The sequence below is a fragment of the Aythya fuligula genome, chromosome 4, assembly GCF_009819795.1.
Source record: "Aythya fuligula isolate bAytFul2 chromosome 4, bAytFul2.pri, whole genome shotgun sequence".
NCBI lineage: Eukaryota > Metazoa > Chordata > Aves > Anseriformes > Anatidae > Aythya > Aythya fuligula.
In genome coordinates this window covers 43,415,324-43,432,736 of record NC_045562.1, presented here as the reverse complement: position 1 = coordinate 43,432,736, position 17,413 = coordinate 43,415,324, and the positions used below count along the sequence as shown (strand labels likewise).

General features: G+C 41.5%; 1 protein-coding gene across 1 annotated transcript; it reads left to right on the top strand.

Annotated features, from left to right (window-relative positions):
* Positions 1-333: 333 nt before the first annotated feature.
* ADAD1 (adenosine deaminase domain containing 1) lies at positions 334-12,616 on the top strand. The gene is made up of 12 exons (XM_032186754.1): positions 334-433; positions 586-784; positions 2,232-2,408; positions 4,566-4,733; positions 5,283-5,351; positions 5,896-6,021; positions 6,859-6,982; positions 7,195-7,365; positions 8,462-8,688; positions 10,290-10,527; positions 11,018-11,150; positions 12,036-12,616. Exons 2-12 carry the CDS (start codon positions 595-597, stop codon positions 12,063-12,065), a joined length of 1,653 nt encoding a protein of 550 aa, XP_032042645.1. The 5' UTR covers positions 334-433; positions 586-594; the 3' UTR covers positions 12,066-12,616.
* Positions 12,617-17,413: the final 4,797 nt, after the last annotated feature.

Genomic DNA, 17,413 nt, shown 5'->3' with positions numbered 1-17,413 from the left:
AGAGGCGGCGGCGGCGCCCAGCCGCAGGGAGAGGGCGGCGGCCCCGCGGCCCGGGGAAGCACCGGGCCCCGCTCCGGCGGTTTCAGGCTCCGGTTTCAGGCGCCGCCCTGCCCCTGCCCCGGCCGTGGCACGGGAAGCCGGCGAGACACAGCGCGGGGGCCGCGCCCCGCCGCAGCGTGGCTGGGAGGCTTCGCGCCGCGGCCGCCATTTTGCGGCGGGACGAGGCCCCGGCCCCTCCCTCGCGCCTCGGCCGCCAGAAAATGGCGGGGTTGGGCGGCTGCGTGTGAGGCGCTGGTGGTGGTGCTGAGCGGGCCCTGGGGAGAGCTCCGCTCGGGGCTGCTTCTTGGGGTGGTGGAGGGATAAAACCCCGCAAATCGGTGTCGGAGGTGTGTGGGGAGGTGGCTTTGGGCTTGGTCACGTTGGCTGGCAAAAGGTAGGACTTGGAAGGAGGACGCGTTTTGGTTCTGCTTCGGTCTGTAGGGAAATGGAGGGTGTCTGCTGTGGAAGTTTCTTCTGAGGAATGGTTTAGCTAAGACGAGTTTGTTGAATGCTTTTAACATCCGATAATGCTATTATCGAATGTAGGTTGATGAAATGGCTAGTAACAGTGACTGTTTCCAGAGTGCCCCAGCACCTGAATGTGACCCCACGCAGAAGACAACTTTGCCAGCTCAGCCTTCTACAAAGCAGCCTTTAGGAAAGTACTTGGCTGTAAGGCCAAAATCCTCACCTTCTGAGAGGTACGGTGGACGAGGTTTTGCTCAGAAGATGGCACAAAATCGAGGTATAGTTTTGAGTTTATTCATTAGGAATGGCTGTTGTAATGACCTCTTAATGCTACTGGGAGTAACTTTTATGACTTTGTCCTTTTTGGAACTCTGCAACTTGTTCTTATCTTTGCATTTTCTCAAATGACTTTCTTAGCGCCTCCTTGAACTTGTTCCTCCTTTTCCAGTTTTGTTTTGCAATGCAAGTTTGTTAGCATAAGAAAACTGTTTTAGGCTAGACTGACTCCATAGTCTGTAGCATTTCGTAATTTCAAATTCCAGGTTTCTCAATAAAAATGCTGCAGAGATTGCTCAATTAATGTGATAGATACTGCTGGAAAAATGTTAACAGATTGTTAAGAAAAGTTTAACTGTAGTCTTGGATGTCACTGGATGCATTTGGAGTTTTATCTCTTCAAATAGTTGCAATAGGGAAAAGGCACCAATTTATGGGTCTGGGGCTTTGAGATACCATTTTATTATTATTATTATTACTTCTTGTATTTGCTGGAAGACCCAGATCTGTGGTTGAGTATATGGCAACCCTGAAACTGAAAATCCCATCCATCCTGGAGCTGATAAAGGGAAAGAGGTTTGACGTCGTTGTTGCTTAATTTCAAAGACCGCAGCAGTCCTTGCAGCACTAGATGGTGCAGGAGATGTTGCTGGTTATGGTAGAGGGGAGGTCAAAGACAACTTTCCAGATTCCCTGTGCACCTTGGAAAGAGCTTGTCTTTTGAATGAAACTCAGGAGTTGTGAGTTTGCCTCGAGGCTGCCAGAGTGTGGAAAAGCCTTTTGGGGCTGGAGGACTTGCTCTACTTGCACCACTGCAGCACACGTGGGGTCTGTAGGGGCAGATGGAGGATCCTCCCCACCTTACTCTCCTGCTCACAGGTGTGGCTGATGGTGGGGCCCCGCAGGGTCACAGTGCCCATGCTGCTCTCAGCCCGTGTCCACCTCAGCGGGAGGTGCTGTCCCTGCCTTAGGCAGCAGTTTGCAGGGGGGTGGCTTCTCTTCAATTCTTGCTTTTTGAATGGATGTGCTTCCTGAACCTTGATGGTGTCATGACAGGGAGTTCCACTGCTTGTGTTGTGTGAAAAACCACGTGCTTGATTGCTTTGAGTGTGCCATCAGCAACTTTCACTTGATCTCTGGTTTGCAGTTGGGGCTGAAGTATACTTTGGATTTACGTGTAGTATCTGTCCATGCGCAGAGGTTAGCGGACTTGGTACTCACAGTAAACACGTTGGTGCTTTCGGAAGAGGAGGTGCAAGCCATGCCAGGGTTGCTTATATTTTAATGGATTTAAAAGGATTTAATAGAAAGCAATACTGTTTGCTAGAGCAAATATTTTTGCTTTGTCTTTGAAGAAGTGTCTAAAACCCATTTATTTTAAACGGATGTAAACTGTTGGGGAGGCTGTTCGGTTCTTTATTTAAATTTATTCTTTGTTTTTATTCCAGAGCCTTTACTGTCAAAACCACCCCGTATACCTCCGCAATCAGAACTTCCCTCAAAGGAAGTGCTAGCAGAGTTTATTGAAACATACAAGCAGGGCAAAATAAACCCGGTGTCTGCTTTGTATCAGTTTGCAAATATGCACAGAGTAAAACTTGAATTGAAAGAAACTAGTGCGCCAGGTAAGTACTTCTTTGCTTAATTACAATTGTGTTTCCTTATCCTAGAGATGATTTCAGTTTCTCTGGCTCGTGTTGATGGCGCTAATACAGATTATTTTTTAAGTGTTAGACGAACTACTGCCACCTATGTTGCTTTTTGTTTACCCTTCTACTGTCTACACAGTCATGTTTTATAATTAATTACCACAGAATTTGATTGGATTCATTGTATGAAGTTCTGGATGCTACTTCTCGACATCGTTTTTGTTTTATCTTGTGTAGTCAAGCAGTTAGTCTTCCTAGGCAGTTACTGTTACAGAAGACCTTAGCATGTCTTCTGGCTTTCTCACTAAATTATGTGAAATCACTGTTCAGCCCTCGTGCAGCCATTTATGTCTTCTCTGGGCGCACGTTAGCTGTAACATACGCCCTGTGTTGCCACGTGCTTGGAGCAATACAGGTGTCAGTCCTGCCTCTGTTTGTGCAGGAACCAGGAAGGGAAGTCCTGGCCAGCAGTCAGATCCACAAGCATTTTCTTCTCAGAACTGTAATCATTTTTCATCTCAGAAGAGGTTGGCTTTCACATCCCCATGGCTGCTTGTTGCTCAGGTAGTACTGTGCTGATTGCAGTGGAAGCTGCTTCTGACTTGCAGACTGACTTCCCTCGTGCCCAGTTCATTCCCAGCTTTGTGTGTCGTTCTTGCCTTCTACTTACTGTAAGCAGTTCTTTCTCTGGGGTGCAGCAGTTGTATGCTGTCTTGGTATTTTTTTTTTCCTTTTATTTTGTCTGAGAGGGCAGGATTAGCAAACCCGGGCATTCCTGTGTTCTTCGTAAGAGAAGGTGTCCTTTTGCCTGGTTGTCTTCCCCCTTTTTCATTCCAGCTTGGGCTCTATATAATTCAATCTACCTCGTCGAGACCAGCCATATTTTTCCTTTTTTTGGAAGTCCACTGTTCATCTAAAGGATGATGAACTCAACCAGACAAAATATGGTTTTGTATTCCAGTTTGTCTCTCTGTGGATCATCTTTTCTTTCACAATTTGCTACAAAGAATTGCATGTTAATTGTGGTTAATTGGAGGTCTTTGTAGCCATTTTAGATGACTGCATTTCCCCTCTGTGAAATATATACAATATTGGCGAGTTGGCCAATTCCTGAGGTGGAATGTTGTTTTTATTTATTTTTTAATGTGATCTCTTTGATTCCCTTTTAGTGTTCACCCAGTCCATACCATGTAGTAGAAGTGCCTCTTTGTTACACAGCCATAGGACTCTTTCCTTGTTACGTTCATATTACTGAAGGTGAAACTCACTTAACTTCAGTTTATTTCTGGGGGTTTTATCTGATCTCTTTTTTGGTTTTGTTGTTCTCTTCAGAAATTCTATAGCAAAGGGTGCTGTCACTATTGATCTGGTTAGAGGAAAGAGCTCTTTTAAAACAAGTCCCTCTTGCTCTCTGTCATGAAAGCTTCTCATAGGATATAGAATCGTAGAACGCTTTGGGTTGGCAGGGACCTTAAAGACAATCGAATTCCAAAACCCCTGCCATAGGCAGCGATACCTCCCACCAGACCAGGTTGCTCAAAGCTCCATCCAGCCTGGCCTTGAACACCTCCAGGGATGGGGCACCCACAGCTTCTCTGGGCAGCCTGTGCCAGCGCCTTGCCACCCTCTGAGTGATGAATTTCCTCCTTACATCAAATCTAAACCTACCTTCTTCCAGTACAAAGCCACTCCCCCTTCTTCTGTCCCCACGCTCTGTGACAGAGTCCCTCCCCAGCTTTCCTTCAGGCCCCCTTCAGGTACTGGCAGGCCGCTGTAAGGTCTGCCCAGAGCCTTCTCTTCTCCAGGCTGAACACAGCCAGCTCTCTCAGCCTGTTTTCATAGGAGACGTGCTCCAGTCCCTTGACCATCCTTGTGGCCCTCCCCTGGACTCTCTCCAGCAGCTCCCTGTCCTTCTCGTGCTGGGGGCCCCAGAGCTGGGCGCAGGACTCAAGGTGGGGTCTCAGGAGAGCAGAGCAGAGGGGGCAGTCACCTCCCTCACCCTGCTGGCCTCTCAGCTTTTGATGCAGCCCAGGGTATGGCTGGCTTTTGGGGCTGGAAGCACACAGTGCTAGCTATTGATAAAGGTACATTATATAGAATTACTAACTCTGTGTGCCCTTTTTTCCTTTAAAGGCAACGTCATAAGTCTTTATTTTGCCTTTTGTGCTGTGTTGAGTGGTGTTTGCTACAAGATTGGATTGGGGAAGAACAAGAAGGAAGCTAAATTCAATGCAGCTAAACTGGCTCTTGATGAGATCCTGGAGTTGGAGTATTCAGGGGCAGTGACTTCTGACAAGTCAGGTAAATACTCGAGCAGCACCTAAACAGAATTTGAAAAGCCTTGCTTAAAGACTTTCTGTGCAGAGTTTCAGTGGAGCTTCATGGAGTGTTTCTGTATCGTGCCTTCCGTCGGTTTTCTTGGATCCTTTGAGTGGAGTTACCTGTCATGCGGTTCTGAAACTGTGTTTTCCCTTCGTCTTTTATATACTAGGAGTTGCATCAGAGTTTGTAGCACAGGGAGGAGAATTACTGAAGCAATCTATTTGTTGCTGTTGCACTTGTTTTGCTGCTCATGAGTTTACAGCAACGTGAAGTTGATCCTAAGTGGTTGAGAACTCTTAACAAAAAAAATTCAAAACACTGAGTTACTATTTCCAAAAGAGTTGAGCTACATGATGTTTAACTTCTTTTAAGGGTTGCTACCTAGACAGTTCTACGCTTGTAGGGACTTCAGAATCAGAAAAACGATTTGTAGGGAACCGGAAAGTTTAGCTTGCTGGAAATAGTGTGCCATCCATGTTTGGAAATCTGTAATGTCAACCCCAGTTTGAAATTCTATTCAATTCTTAGGTCCTCCCTGTATTCCTGTTGAGCCTAAAGCTCCAGCAAACTCTGCTTATGTTTCGCGGATCTGTTCTGGTAAGGAATAGTCTTGTTTTTCTACACTGATTCAGATTACCCATCAAATGCTTTTGTTTTTCTTTAATGCTGTTCGTAAAACCTTTAGTGACCTGTGTAAAGTTACTCTTGCTTTAGACATCTCTCTGAAGAATGGCGCAAGTTAAGTCACAGAAGTGGGAGACTGACCACTGCTTCTGCAACTGGCTGGTAGATGCCACTTAAGTAAATTGCTTGAATTGCAGTTTTGAATGTGTGACAGAAGCAGTATTTCTGTCCTTTTTTTTTTTTTTTTTTTTTTTTTTTTTGAAATGCTCTTTCCAGTAGATGATCAATCTTAATCCATATCCCCAGTTTGTCATGACTAATAAAACCATGAAGGTATCCTTCAGGTATCCTTGTCCTTCATTTATTCGTGCCCATCCTTAAAATTGCCAGAATCACCACGTATGCTCACAGTAGTGCTTTTATTATGGGTTTCAATTGATAATTTGGGAAGTGTTTTGCTTCTGTCTGTTTTTCCCCTGCAAATTTGTTTCTTGCTGGCTTTTCTTCTTCTATTTAGAAGGAAGACGTCTCATATATCAAAAATTTTCAGCAATGCTGGAAAGACTGTTCAGCAGCCTGACTACTGAATACCCGGAGTACCAAAGCTGTGGCAGTTCACTGGCTGCCTTCATCATTGAAAAAGGCAAGTCTGCTGTAATCCTGAGTGCAGGCCTGGTCTTTGTTCCCAGAGAGCTTTTCTTAATGTGTTTCTGATCTGACAAATAGACATAAATGGCAGCTGTTCTCCTCTGACATGCTCTCTCCTGATGGCGCTACCACAAATATCCTGGGTAAGGAGAACTTGTGTGTTGCTCTTAAGCTGGTCCAAGGAGAGAAAATTGGATGAGGTAGAGATGCCAAGGTGGACCTCAAAGACGGCTAAAAGAATAAAAAGAGGGATCAGGGCTAATGACATGTGGGGGAAGTCTTTTTCACTAAGAGTTTAAGTGATTTTTTTGAAAGAGAGTCTAAATTTAGGTGTGGCCATGTGAAATGTACTGCTGTACGCTAGACTATCACTGTTACTTGTTGTCATGTATCGTGTCATCATTGTCACCTTCTGTATAGTGAAGCACTGATGTGTGGTAACACATGTTGACATGAGCAGTGCTCTGTCTGGGCTGCTGCCAGAACATCAAGCAATCTGTCCCAGGCTTTGTTTTTGAGTGTTCTTAAGTGTGCTGCTGCCTTCAGCAGTGTGAGGCAAACCATCAGCATCCTTCAGCAGCCCATCCATGGAGCCTGTTCCACGTGGTTTGCCCTACCTGCATTAATGAACCCCGCCCAGCCAAATACTACTTGTTCTCCCCGTGGTTTTTTAAGCATAATGGTGCTGTCCTCGATGTTAGAGTTCTTGAGGTTATTAAATGAACATCTTCATTAAACTGAAAATACTCATTCTTAGATCTGTTTAACTAGTTTTAAAGGAGAAGTTTGAAAAAGGCAATTGCTTGATTACATAAAAATGTGTTCTTTTTAGGTGGACAGTATGAAATTGTAGCTCTGGGAACAGGAGAATGCAATTACAGTCAGGACTATCAGCCCCATGGAAGAGTGTTACATGACAGCCATGCCATCGTTACCGCAAGGCGTTCTCTCCTTAGGTGAGAGTGTGGGTACCGATAGTTACCACTTCTTTTGCAGCCAGTTCTTAGTTTTCCTTTTCCTAAGGTAAATATAAGTGCCTTTGCATGTTTTTAGTTAGTACCTTCTAGATTATGATCAAATCATACTGAACAAAGTAAATTAAATGACTGTCCACATATTCATGAACAACTTTGCATTTCTCCCACTTACTGTTACCACTTTCTTCTAGATATTTTTATAGACATCTTATGCTGTTCTATAATAAAAATCCAGCACGCACAGAGAAGTCCATATTTTGCACAGCACCTGGCTCAAAGCTGCTTGTCCTAAAACAAAATACAAACATCTTCCTCTATATGAATCAGCTGCCAAAAGGATCTGCGCAGCTGAAATCACAGTTGTAAGTACCCAGCTATTTTCAGATGTGTTGTAATGGAAGATGAGTTTGTTTACATTGACAAATGTGAGTGTGAAAAATAGGCATCATTACGTGTTTTTAATAGCAGGGGGCCTCTGCTGATTATTTTTCTGAGTTTTGGAAGCATTAGTGTACAGGGTGGTAGTGATAAGTGTCTGAGATGCAGCTTAACATGAAGATACACAAAACTTTTACATTGGGTGTAATTTCAGGATGATGCTGTTTATTACAGATCATTTATTTGCCTCTTAATCCTTCACCCAGAGATACTCTTAATTTAACCATTAAGGAAGCAAATGTGGTAGTTTAATGTCATCGTTTGTACCCCAGGACTCGACTACAAAAAGTTGTGGATTGCATACTATAAAAGACTTTACAAAGCTGCTCTGCTTTGTAGAAAAAAGAACAGGAAAGGAGTATACTTGCCTCGTCAAGTCTGTTCTTAACCTCTATACTTTTAACCTTTGTTGTATTCCTGAAATTTTAGTAATAGTGTTGAGACTGAACAGCAGCATTCGGTGGCTTAACCAAGTTAAAATGAAGAATATTGCTTTGTTTCCCCGTTAGTGAGTGGTGCAGTGGAATAACAAGGCAGCCAGGTACCTTCATACCCTATTTTGATGCTCAGAAGGTAGACGTCTGGGCTGGAAGTCACAGTCAGTTTGTTGTCGGTTGTGCTGACTGGGGGAATCCTTCCTGCAAGAAGTGCTGAAGGTTTCAGGTCACTTTCTCTCTGTCATAGCCTGCTCTTAGAAGGAAATAGTTAACAAGACTGGGTGCAGCTTGCCAGCTACCCTATGATAGTTAACAGATCACAGATCCGCCATTAGTTTTTTCTCTCGCTTTTGGTCTCTTCTGGTCAGTGCATGTACACTACTGTGACAAACTCAGAAATAACTTACTCTAATATGGCAGATCGGTTTATATACAAAGTAAGTTACTTTAAAGATATCTATCTATATATAAATAAAGTCACAAGTAATCAATTGGGTATTTTGGGGCAGACAGCATTAGATACCACTTCATAATAATCTCTGACTACTTCCTCACTGCAATTCCTTTTCATGTCTTACTTTAGACATCTCAATCCCCAATCTATATCTGCTTATGAAGCTAGTGAAGAACTGAGTCTCCATGTTGCTGTAGAAGGCAGGATTTACCTTTCGGTTTGTTGTCCACCTAAAACTGCTAGAGCAAGGAGCATGTCAGCCACTGACAAATTAACAAAATGGGAAGTGGTTGGTATTCAGGGAGCATTGCTGAGTCACTTCATTGAACCAGTTTATATCAACAGTATTCTTGTAGGTAAGCTCAACAAATGACAATTTTTTTTTGGTATGTCTTCATCTTCTACTGTGATTATATGTTACAAAAAATGAACTAAACAGTGGTGGGTCTTTAAAGATTTGCAGAGTAGTTTGTTGTTGTTTTTTTTTTTTCTTTCTGAAAAGCTACTGGATATGTTTTGTTTTGTTTTTACTTATCTTGGCAATGGCCTAATGTGAAACTCAATTAGTCTAATTGTTTTGTCCTCTGGTTTCTTTTTAGTTTTACAGATGGCCCTCCCTTTATTAGTATAGTGGCAATGCAGTAATACCAGAAATTCAGTTTTGTTCTAAAACAAATGAAATTTTAAATATTGAGAGAATACCAAATAAGTGTGACAAATACTGTGTTAACTATTTGATCAAATGTGGTGACTTTAAGGTGACAGTCACTTAACTGTAGAAGTGAGCGATGGTGGAAAAACTGCTCCAGTATTTAACTGAAAATATCAGAATGTCCAATTCTGGGTAAGCCTCACCCTGGGTTACCTTAGCAGCTATATTAGAAAGTAGTTGTCTTTTTTTAACTTTTTTATTTCACTACCTTGTATTGGTTATTGCAAATAGCTGTTTTGTTGTGCAATGGGGATTACCAGGGTAATGCTGAATTCTCAGGTTTCTGTAGCATTCAGGAAGATGCTGCTGCTATCGGAGCTCATTTCAATTGTTTTTATTTATAAGGCGAAATTAAATTAATGTGTATTATCCTTGAGTTTTTAAGGTGTTTTTGTCTCTGAGCGTTTGCATTATGAGACTTAGTACACATATCTGAGTTGCCCAGACATTGGAGCTGTATCAGCTTTTCCTTTTCTAACACTGAAGAAGGTTTCTGAAGTTCTTCAAAAGATTTTGCGGTAACTGGTGAATAACTCCATGTCCCTTCTAAGGAAGTCGGGGCACTTTTGCTTAAAAGAAGCAATAGAAAAGCTCCTCGTGCTCACTTGAGTGGTGTTCAAAGTAAGCATAATAATCTATAATACACGTGAAATAGAAGAGTAACATGTTTTATGACCGTTCTTGAGATGCTGTGGACCAAAATATGTTTGTTTAGGCAGGCAAAATAAACAAAATATGTATATTTTAATGTTTCTTCAGGTAGCTTTTTTTTTTTTTCTTTTGAATGTGTGTAATTGAAATCTGAGGTTTGTTAGTTTCTACCATAAGAAATCTGGGATCTTCCCTTAAAAAAGATGTTTTAGTATGGAGCAATATGAACACATTGGCTAGTGTATTTTCTAATGGAGAACATGGAAGTTCTGTTTTAATGGTGTCTTCTGTGAGGTCAAAAGTTAATGAAGAGTTATTTATTCCAAAAAAAAGGAAGCATCCAATGATGATGGCTCTGGGGAGGGGGAAAAAAAGTGAAATTTTTCAGTTTGCTCAGATCAGAGCAATATACATATTAGGCATTTGTTACTGAGTTTTACTATGCTTTTTGTCATTTTAACTAGTTTACCATTCAAAACAGAACAGAAATATTGGAACTGATTTTTCTGAACTGTTTTTTTGTAGAAAAATCGATATAATGTTGACTGGAAAATCTGTTGATTTTCTTACATGTGACTGGTTTTGTTTTAACAGGAAGTGGAAACTGCAAGGATACGAGAGGGTTAGAAATCGCTGTAAAACAGCGTATTGATGATGCACTCACAGTAGAGCTTCCCATGCTTTATGTGGTCAACAGATCTCATATTTATTTGGTGAACACTGCACAGCCAATTCAGATGGATATGAAAAACTGGTCTCTGAGTTTGAATTGGTCGCTGTCAGATGCATCAGTGGAGGTTGTGGATGGATTAAATGGAAAAACCACTGAACGGTCAGAATTTTATTCTCCCTTATGTTGAAAATAATAGACTTGCTGTTCTGTTTTGGCTCATCTCGAACGTTCAGTTTTTAAGCTATGCATGGAGCCTACGCTGTTACCGAAGTGAGAGATTCTCTCCTATGTTAAGTGTGTCCATCCTATAGTTAGATGTAATTTTAGAGATCTTTTAACAATCCAGTGACATACCAAAATATGAAACGTGAATTAATATATATTTAGTTGTTGTAGTGAATACTTTGCTTTTCAGAATGCATGGAACAAAGTAACATCTGAGTTCCTATGAATTCCAGTTTGTAAACAGTTCTTGGTTTATTTTACATTCTCTTACCTGCATTAGCTTTGCTCATTCAAAGTGGAAGCAGCATCATGTGATTGAATTCACAAAGCACTGGGGCAAGAAAATACAATCATGATCAGAGCAATATACCTGATAGGCACCTCTTACTGAGTTTTACTGTGCTTTTTGTCATTCTGACTGCAGTTCACCGTTCAAAAGTGGCACTTACATGGCAAGTCGTCTTTGCAAGGCGGCAATGCTCAGTCGTTTCAAATTGCTGGCCAAGGAAGCAGAAAGAAATGATTTACTTCAAATTGCTACATACCACGAAGCTAAGGTAAGCTGGTAAGGGAGAAAAAATATATTAAATCTCTGAAAGGCTTCTCTCAAAACTGCTTTGGTAGGCTGGGATGATCTGGATTGCTGAAGAGTTCACGTGAACATCTGGATTCTTTTATTGCCTGTCATCTTTGCCTAAAGCTCTCTGAAGTTGCTGTTTTCAAGTAAAGTCAAGTGAAACTAATCTTGACGCATCCTCTATGAAAATCTTTCATATTTTGTCTCAGGATTTGAAGGCTGCTTGACATTTTGCTTACAGTAAGATTAGTTTCATGCTGGAAGCTTTTTTGTCTTTTTAATCCAACTGTTTTATATTCAGTTCATACATGCATTAGTATTTTTCTGCCACAGAGTGCTTTTGTGTAGGAATTCTTACTTCGCAGAGGGAGAGGAAAGTAGAAATCATTCATTATCACTAATTCCTAAGCTTTCCCTTGTGGTATAAAAAGACAGAGAAATGACCTAAAGGAGTTACTATGAGTTTTTGTTGCTGTAAATAAATTTTACTCACTTGTCCCTGCTTGGAAGTCCATAGTCTAACTCCTCTGTATTCTTCTTCATTGAGTGTCATTGAATGTTAATTTATTTTCAGTGTAAATATGTTACTGGAACTGAAAAGATGCCAGGGAAAAAAAGATCACATTGTATTTAACAGAACAGTTCTCCTATTCCAGTAAATGCCCAAAAATATACAAATAGTAAGTTCTTGGATTCTGTAACAGTACTTCACTGTCAGCAAGTAGTGGAATTGTAAAATCTGTTCACATTTTTTTCTGTGAGGTTTGTTCTCACGTGTATTATATGAGTGTTAAAGAATGCAGATCTCTGGGGACCATGGATCTTGAAGGATTTCAAGACAATACTTTTTTTTTTTTTTTTTTAGATTCAGTCCCCAATCGTATCAAGAAGCTAAAAAGTTGCTGCACAGCTACTTGGAGGAACATGGTTATGGGTCCTGGATTGTGAAGGTCCTCCGCATATAGAACAGTTCAAGGACTAACTGCAAGGCGGATTGCGTGTGAAGTTTGGTTTGTGTGATTTCTTTCAGTGAAATGCAGTTCTCGTTAGGTAAAACGTTTAACTGTCGGGTTAATGTTCACAGGGATAAAATCATTCTAGAGCTTCCTATCATCAGTTTAAATACACGTATTAAGCTGAGTGTAACACAGTTTTTTCACAGGTAGGAGTATCTGACAACATTGCATGGCTATTTTGGTTTGCCTCACCTCCCAGCATCACCTCATCACTTCCCCCCCCCCCCGGGGGAGTCACTGACATGTTTTTCCTGTTAGTTTCAGGATTGCTGTGCATCAGTCTCTTCTCTTCCCCCCCCCCCCCCACCCCCCTGCATTTTTCATAACTGTCTGTCTTTGAGGAAAAAAATAATCAGTAGAAGTGGAATTTCTTAAAAACTAACAAAAAACTGTATCAATGTGTGAGAATCACTGACAATTTGTACTTTATCTGTAGGCATCCTTTGGTAGAATTTTTTTTTTTTTTTTTTTTGTATTTATCTTTCACTGAGCGTCTTGTAGTTCACTACCTGTTGGTGGTGGTAGAATGGTTTAAGAAGTCATTTGTGTACTTCCAAATGTGAAACTGAATTATCAGGCTGTTATCAACTGTTTTCTGACAATCACTATTCTTAGTAGTGGGTTTAAAGCGTTCTAAAGGTGTCAAAGCTGTAAACGAGAGTAGTGTGATGTAGCACAGAAGTTACCAGAAACAAGGTTCCTTCAACTTGTGTGGGCTGCCCCAACAGCTGTGAGATGTGAGACTGGGTGGACACCTCCTTCCGCAGATTACTTCATCGCTACACTCATTCGTCCTTGCAAAATTGTCTCTATAATGATATAAAAAATACTGTCTGTTGAGAGGAAAATTGCTTCCTTGTAAGTTATGATACAATTATGGTAATATTTTGGTAATGTTTAAGAAGTTGTTGTTAACTCTAATAGTTGGGTTTTGTTTGTTGTGAAATACTAGTGTATATATACTAGATACTACGTTTTCATTGTGTTGATTTTTGTATTTCATCTAAGTTTGGGAAGCTGTTATATAAAAGTTTTCACACATCAGTAATAACACAGTGCTGTAGTTATGTTTTGGCTTGTTACTGTAAAAGGATTATAAAACAAAAAAAAACAACTCTTCAGTGCTTTATTCTTAATCTGTTTTTCTGACTGTAGGTTCCTTTCCACAATGAGAGAGGTTGTGTTGTGAATAAGATGTGTTAGGATGTGTATGATAGCTGTATCCTTGAAATGTTATGTAATAACTGCATGGATTTAGTTTTAATATTTAGATTGTTCATTGTTTAATTAGCAGCATATGGAGAATACGTTGAGCTAGTAAATTTCAGCATATACTTGTTCTATGGGCTTGTTTTCTCACAAAAGTTTTTTTTTGAATTACAAAGCTAGGGATGATTCTATAAGTTTCCAGGTACCTAGGGTACCTGTTAGAGGAAAACCAAGTCACGCTGGATCCAAGATGCTGAGAGGCAAGGCTGCATCTGCACGTCCAGGAGTTGAAGATGTATTCCTGGCAGGCAAATACACCACGTATGTCCCTAGCCAGCCCTGGTGATGGTAGAGGGGCACACAGGAGCACTCACCGGAAGACAGACAGCACCAGCAGCCTCGGGGTGGGAGCTCAGTCTCTCCCCCGGAGATGGAGCTCTGGCGGGCAGAAGGTGGATATGTACAAGGTGGCTTCCTCCAGCACCTGTGTGCAGACAGTGTCAGCCCAGTAGTTACCCCCAGATCCTGGTTTCCCCCTTTTCTGGCATCTGGACACACACATCTCAGAGGCTAGAGCTCTGTGCCCGCTGCTGGTACAGACTGTCAGAGGTGCAGTCAGAGGGCTGCTGGGAATTCCCTGCTCCCCACAGCTGGCCCCACTCTGCTCTCACCTCCAGAGCTGTGCAGTCACTCACACACAGCTGCCCCCACCATGCTCATGGCCCTAGAGATACAGAGGTGCTCTACACAGAGCTGTCCCTTAGGGCCCCGTTCACCCCCTTGTTCCTAGGCCACTTGGTCTACTCCACAGCTTGTTTGTTGCTGGCAATCACATGCTCCCTTGCACACTTGCACTTGCTCAGAAAACACAACTGTGTGGGCATGTGGAACACAGACAAATTTAGACAGAGAGTGGAGAGCCCTCACTCAGGAGTGTCTGTGAGGAATTTTAGAACAGACCATGGTGATTAAGTGCAAGACAAAAGCCATGTCCTGGCCAGCGTACTGTTATATGAGTGGACCTTTTTACCTCCTTACCCTTTCATTTTTGCACGCTTGTTCTTCCCCAGATCACATAAACACCTCAGTTTTCCTGCCTTCGGTTCCTCCCCTAAAACAACCCATAATAAGTCCTATGCAATCCCAAAATGGTCATGCCCTTCATCCCATAATGTGTCCCACAGCACTAGGCAGTGAACCCTCCTAGTCCAAGAAGGAGAGCTGCTCCCACTGACCCATGCTGATGGGTTTCATGGCTGCGCAACCAGGCAACCAGGGTTGGAGGCTCTGCCAGGACAGCCCTGGCAGGGGCCCGTACAATGTGCTAGCTACTTGGGAGCCCTTATTTATTTATTGTATGGGATTCCATTGAGGTGGGGCTCTGTTGTTGTTTTAGTTTGCTCGTTTTCAATTTACAGGAAAAGTTACCAAGTTCACCTTGGTATGCGTTTTCAGGTGCTTTCAGTGTAATACTCTATTTCTTCAGAGATTTCTTTTAGGAATTAGGCAAATAAAGAAGCTGATCCTGCAGCTACTATAGTACATGATATTACCTACCATCGGTTGCACATTCAATAGATGGGAGAGTTTACTTATTGTAAAGAATATAAGAATTAAAAATATATTTTTTTTCTTTTTGACAGTAGGTCAAAGCGCAACTGAATGGACTTCAGTGATAGTATTGCAAAACAGGTAGGAAAGTACACCTCTAGTTTCATTAAATGAAACTAGATCTGTTCATTGGCCACATGAATACATGGCCAACGTGTACAATACAACTTTATGAAGTTGAATACAACTTCATAAACGTATTCAAATACTGTGTTTGCAAACGTACACATTTTAGTGAGAAATCCATCGTGCATTTTTTATAGAAATGCTGTGGACGAACATAAACTAATCTTTGTCAGTTTTGCCCAACTGACATTTTGCCTGCGGTATATTTTCATTTTGCTTAAGCTTTTACCTTTTCTGTTAAACTCCACGTTACCCAGCCTTATCATACAGAAATCCTATGGTGGTCTAAACCTCTTTGCACACAGAAAAGTAGTGACCACCGCTGTAACGTCTTTGACCCAAAAAATATTTTTTTGCAAAGATCCTGCTGCATTGTTGTTGTTTGCTACACTTGCTTTCTGTTGTTCTATTTTCTAGCCCAGTGTTAAGTTCTATGTATTTAATATATGCATGGATAATGCACATGAAAAACTGCCCTTATCATATTAGTACTGAATTTTTAAGAACCCTTTAAAACAATAATTACTGTCTTGTATGCAACAAAATTAATCCAGAAGAACTTTTTTTTGCTTGTAACGTCTCACTGGCTTTTTCTGTTTAGAAATGGAATTTAGAAGTGAATGCCTAGAATATGGTTTCTTAATGCTAAAGACTTCAAGATATTGAAATCGACTATTTTCATTCACAGTGGAATGCAAAATTACAGCAACTTGAGTATGAATCTTCATCATAATGTTAAGTTTTGATCAGAAATTTGCTCTGAAACCTGCTTTAAATCAGGAAATTGCTGGTTAAAAGTCTCCAAATTTGTAGGCCTTTCTAACTTCAGTGAAGTAAATACTTCATCATTAAACATACCAATACTAGGATTTGTACGAATTAGATCCTTCAAATCTGTGTCGTGTTTTTCTAGTAGCATTGCTTACGTCTGTTGATCTGTACATAAAAGAAACTACATATTTTTATCATAAAGTGTATGTATGACAAAAGAAATTTAGGTCTAAGTAGTAACATTTAGTTCTGGAGGTATTTTTGCACTACCTTTTGCCTTAGTTTTTCTACAGAATGTCATGACTGTGTTTGCACAGTTTTTCAGTGTGCATTTTGTTAACATGAGATAAATAACTTGCCTCAACTACTGACGTGCAAAGAGCTTATGTTGCTAGCCAACATTATACTCATCTACAGAAAGGGTGTGAGAGAAGACCCAGAAGACTACAGATCTCTTCATCTAACCTCAGTCCCTAGAAAAGTTACACAAATTGTCAAAGGGTGTATCAAAAGGCACTTACAGAAGAAAGCAGTTACCAGGCATAATCAACATGGGTTCGTGAAGGGAAAATCTTGCGTTAGTAACTTGATCTCTGTGGTCTCTTCTATGGCAAGGTCACCTGCTTGGTGGATGAAGGGAAGGTGGTGGACATAATATTTGGGATTTCTGTAAGGCCTTTGATAGCGTTCCTCATGGCATCCTTCTGGACAAATTGTCCAACTGTGAGAGAAACAGGTTCACCCTATGCTGGGTGATAAACAGGCTTAATGGTAAAGTTCAATGGGATGTACTAAATGGGGCTACATCTGGCTGGTGGTGTTCCCCAGATCTCAATTTTAGGGACAGCCCAGGTCAATATTTTTTATCAGTGACCTGGCTGCAGGAGTGGAGTGCATCCTCCTCAAGTTTGCTGATGTTAAACTGGGCAGTGCTGCTGACTCCCTGGAGGGATGAGAGGCCTTGCAGAGGGATTCACATAAATTGGAGCGCTGGGCAGTTAGCAACAGCATGGGGTTCAACAAAGGAGAATGCCAGGTTCTGCACGTGGGGTTTGTTATAAGTTGCCCCCTTAATTAATTTTCAGAGAGCATTGCATTAATAATAGAAAGGAATTTATTGAGTAAGCAACAGCAAGCAGTCAGTTCGGTTGCAGTGAACTACAAGGTATCGGTTCTTCTTGGCAGCAGCAGTGCTCTTCAGGGGAACCTACTAGGGAGCCTTTGAAACAGGGCCTCCTCCCCTTCCCACGATACACAGATAATACACAATACTTATTGAGCCCGTCTTAGTGTCAGCTTCAAGTCGTCAGGGCCTGGAGCTGCCTCCCATTTACCTTCCCGGATTGGTCCTTTCACACGGCTGGCGTGCGTCCATCCTTTCTCCGCAGTTCAAATAGCCGTTTCTGTGGTAAGCAAAACAACATAGGGGCCTTCCCCATCGTGGTGTTAAAGAAGTCTCTTTCCAAGTCTTAATTAGAATTGATGGTGATCAAGTGGCAATTCCAAGTCA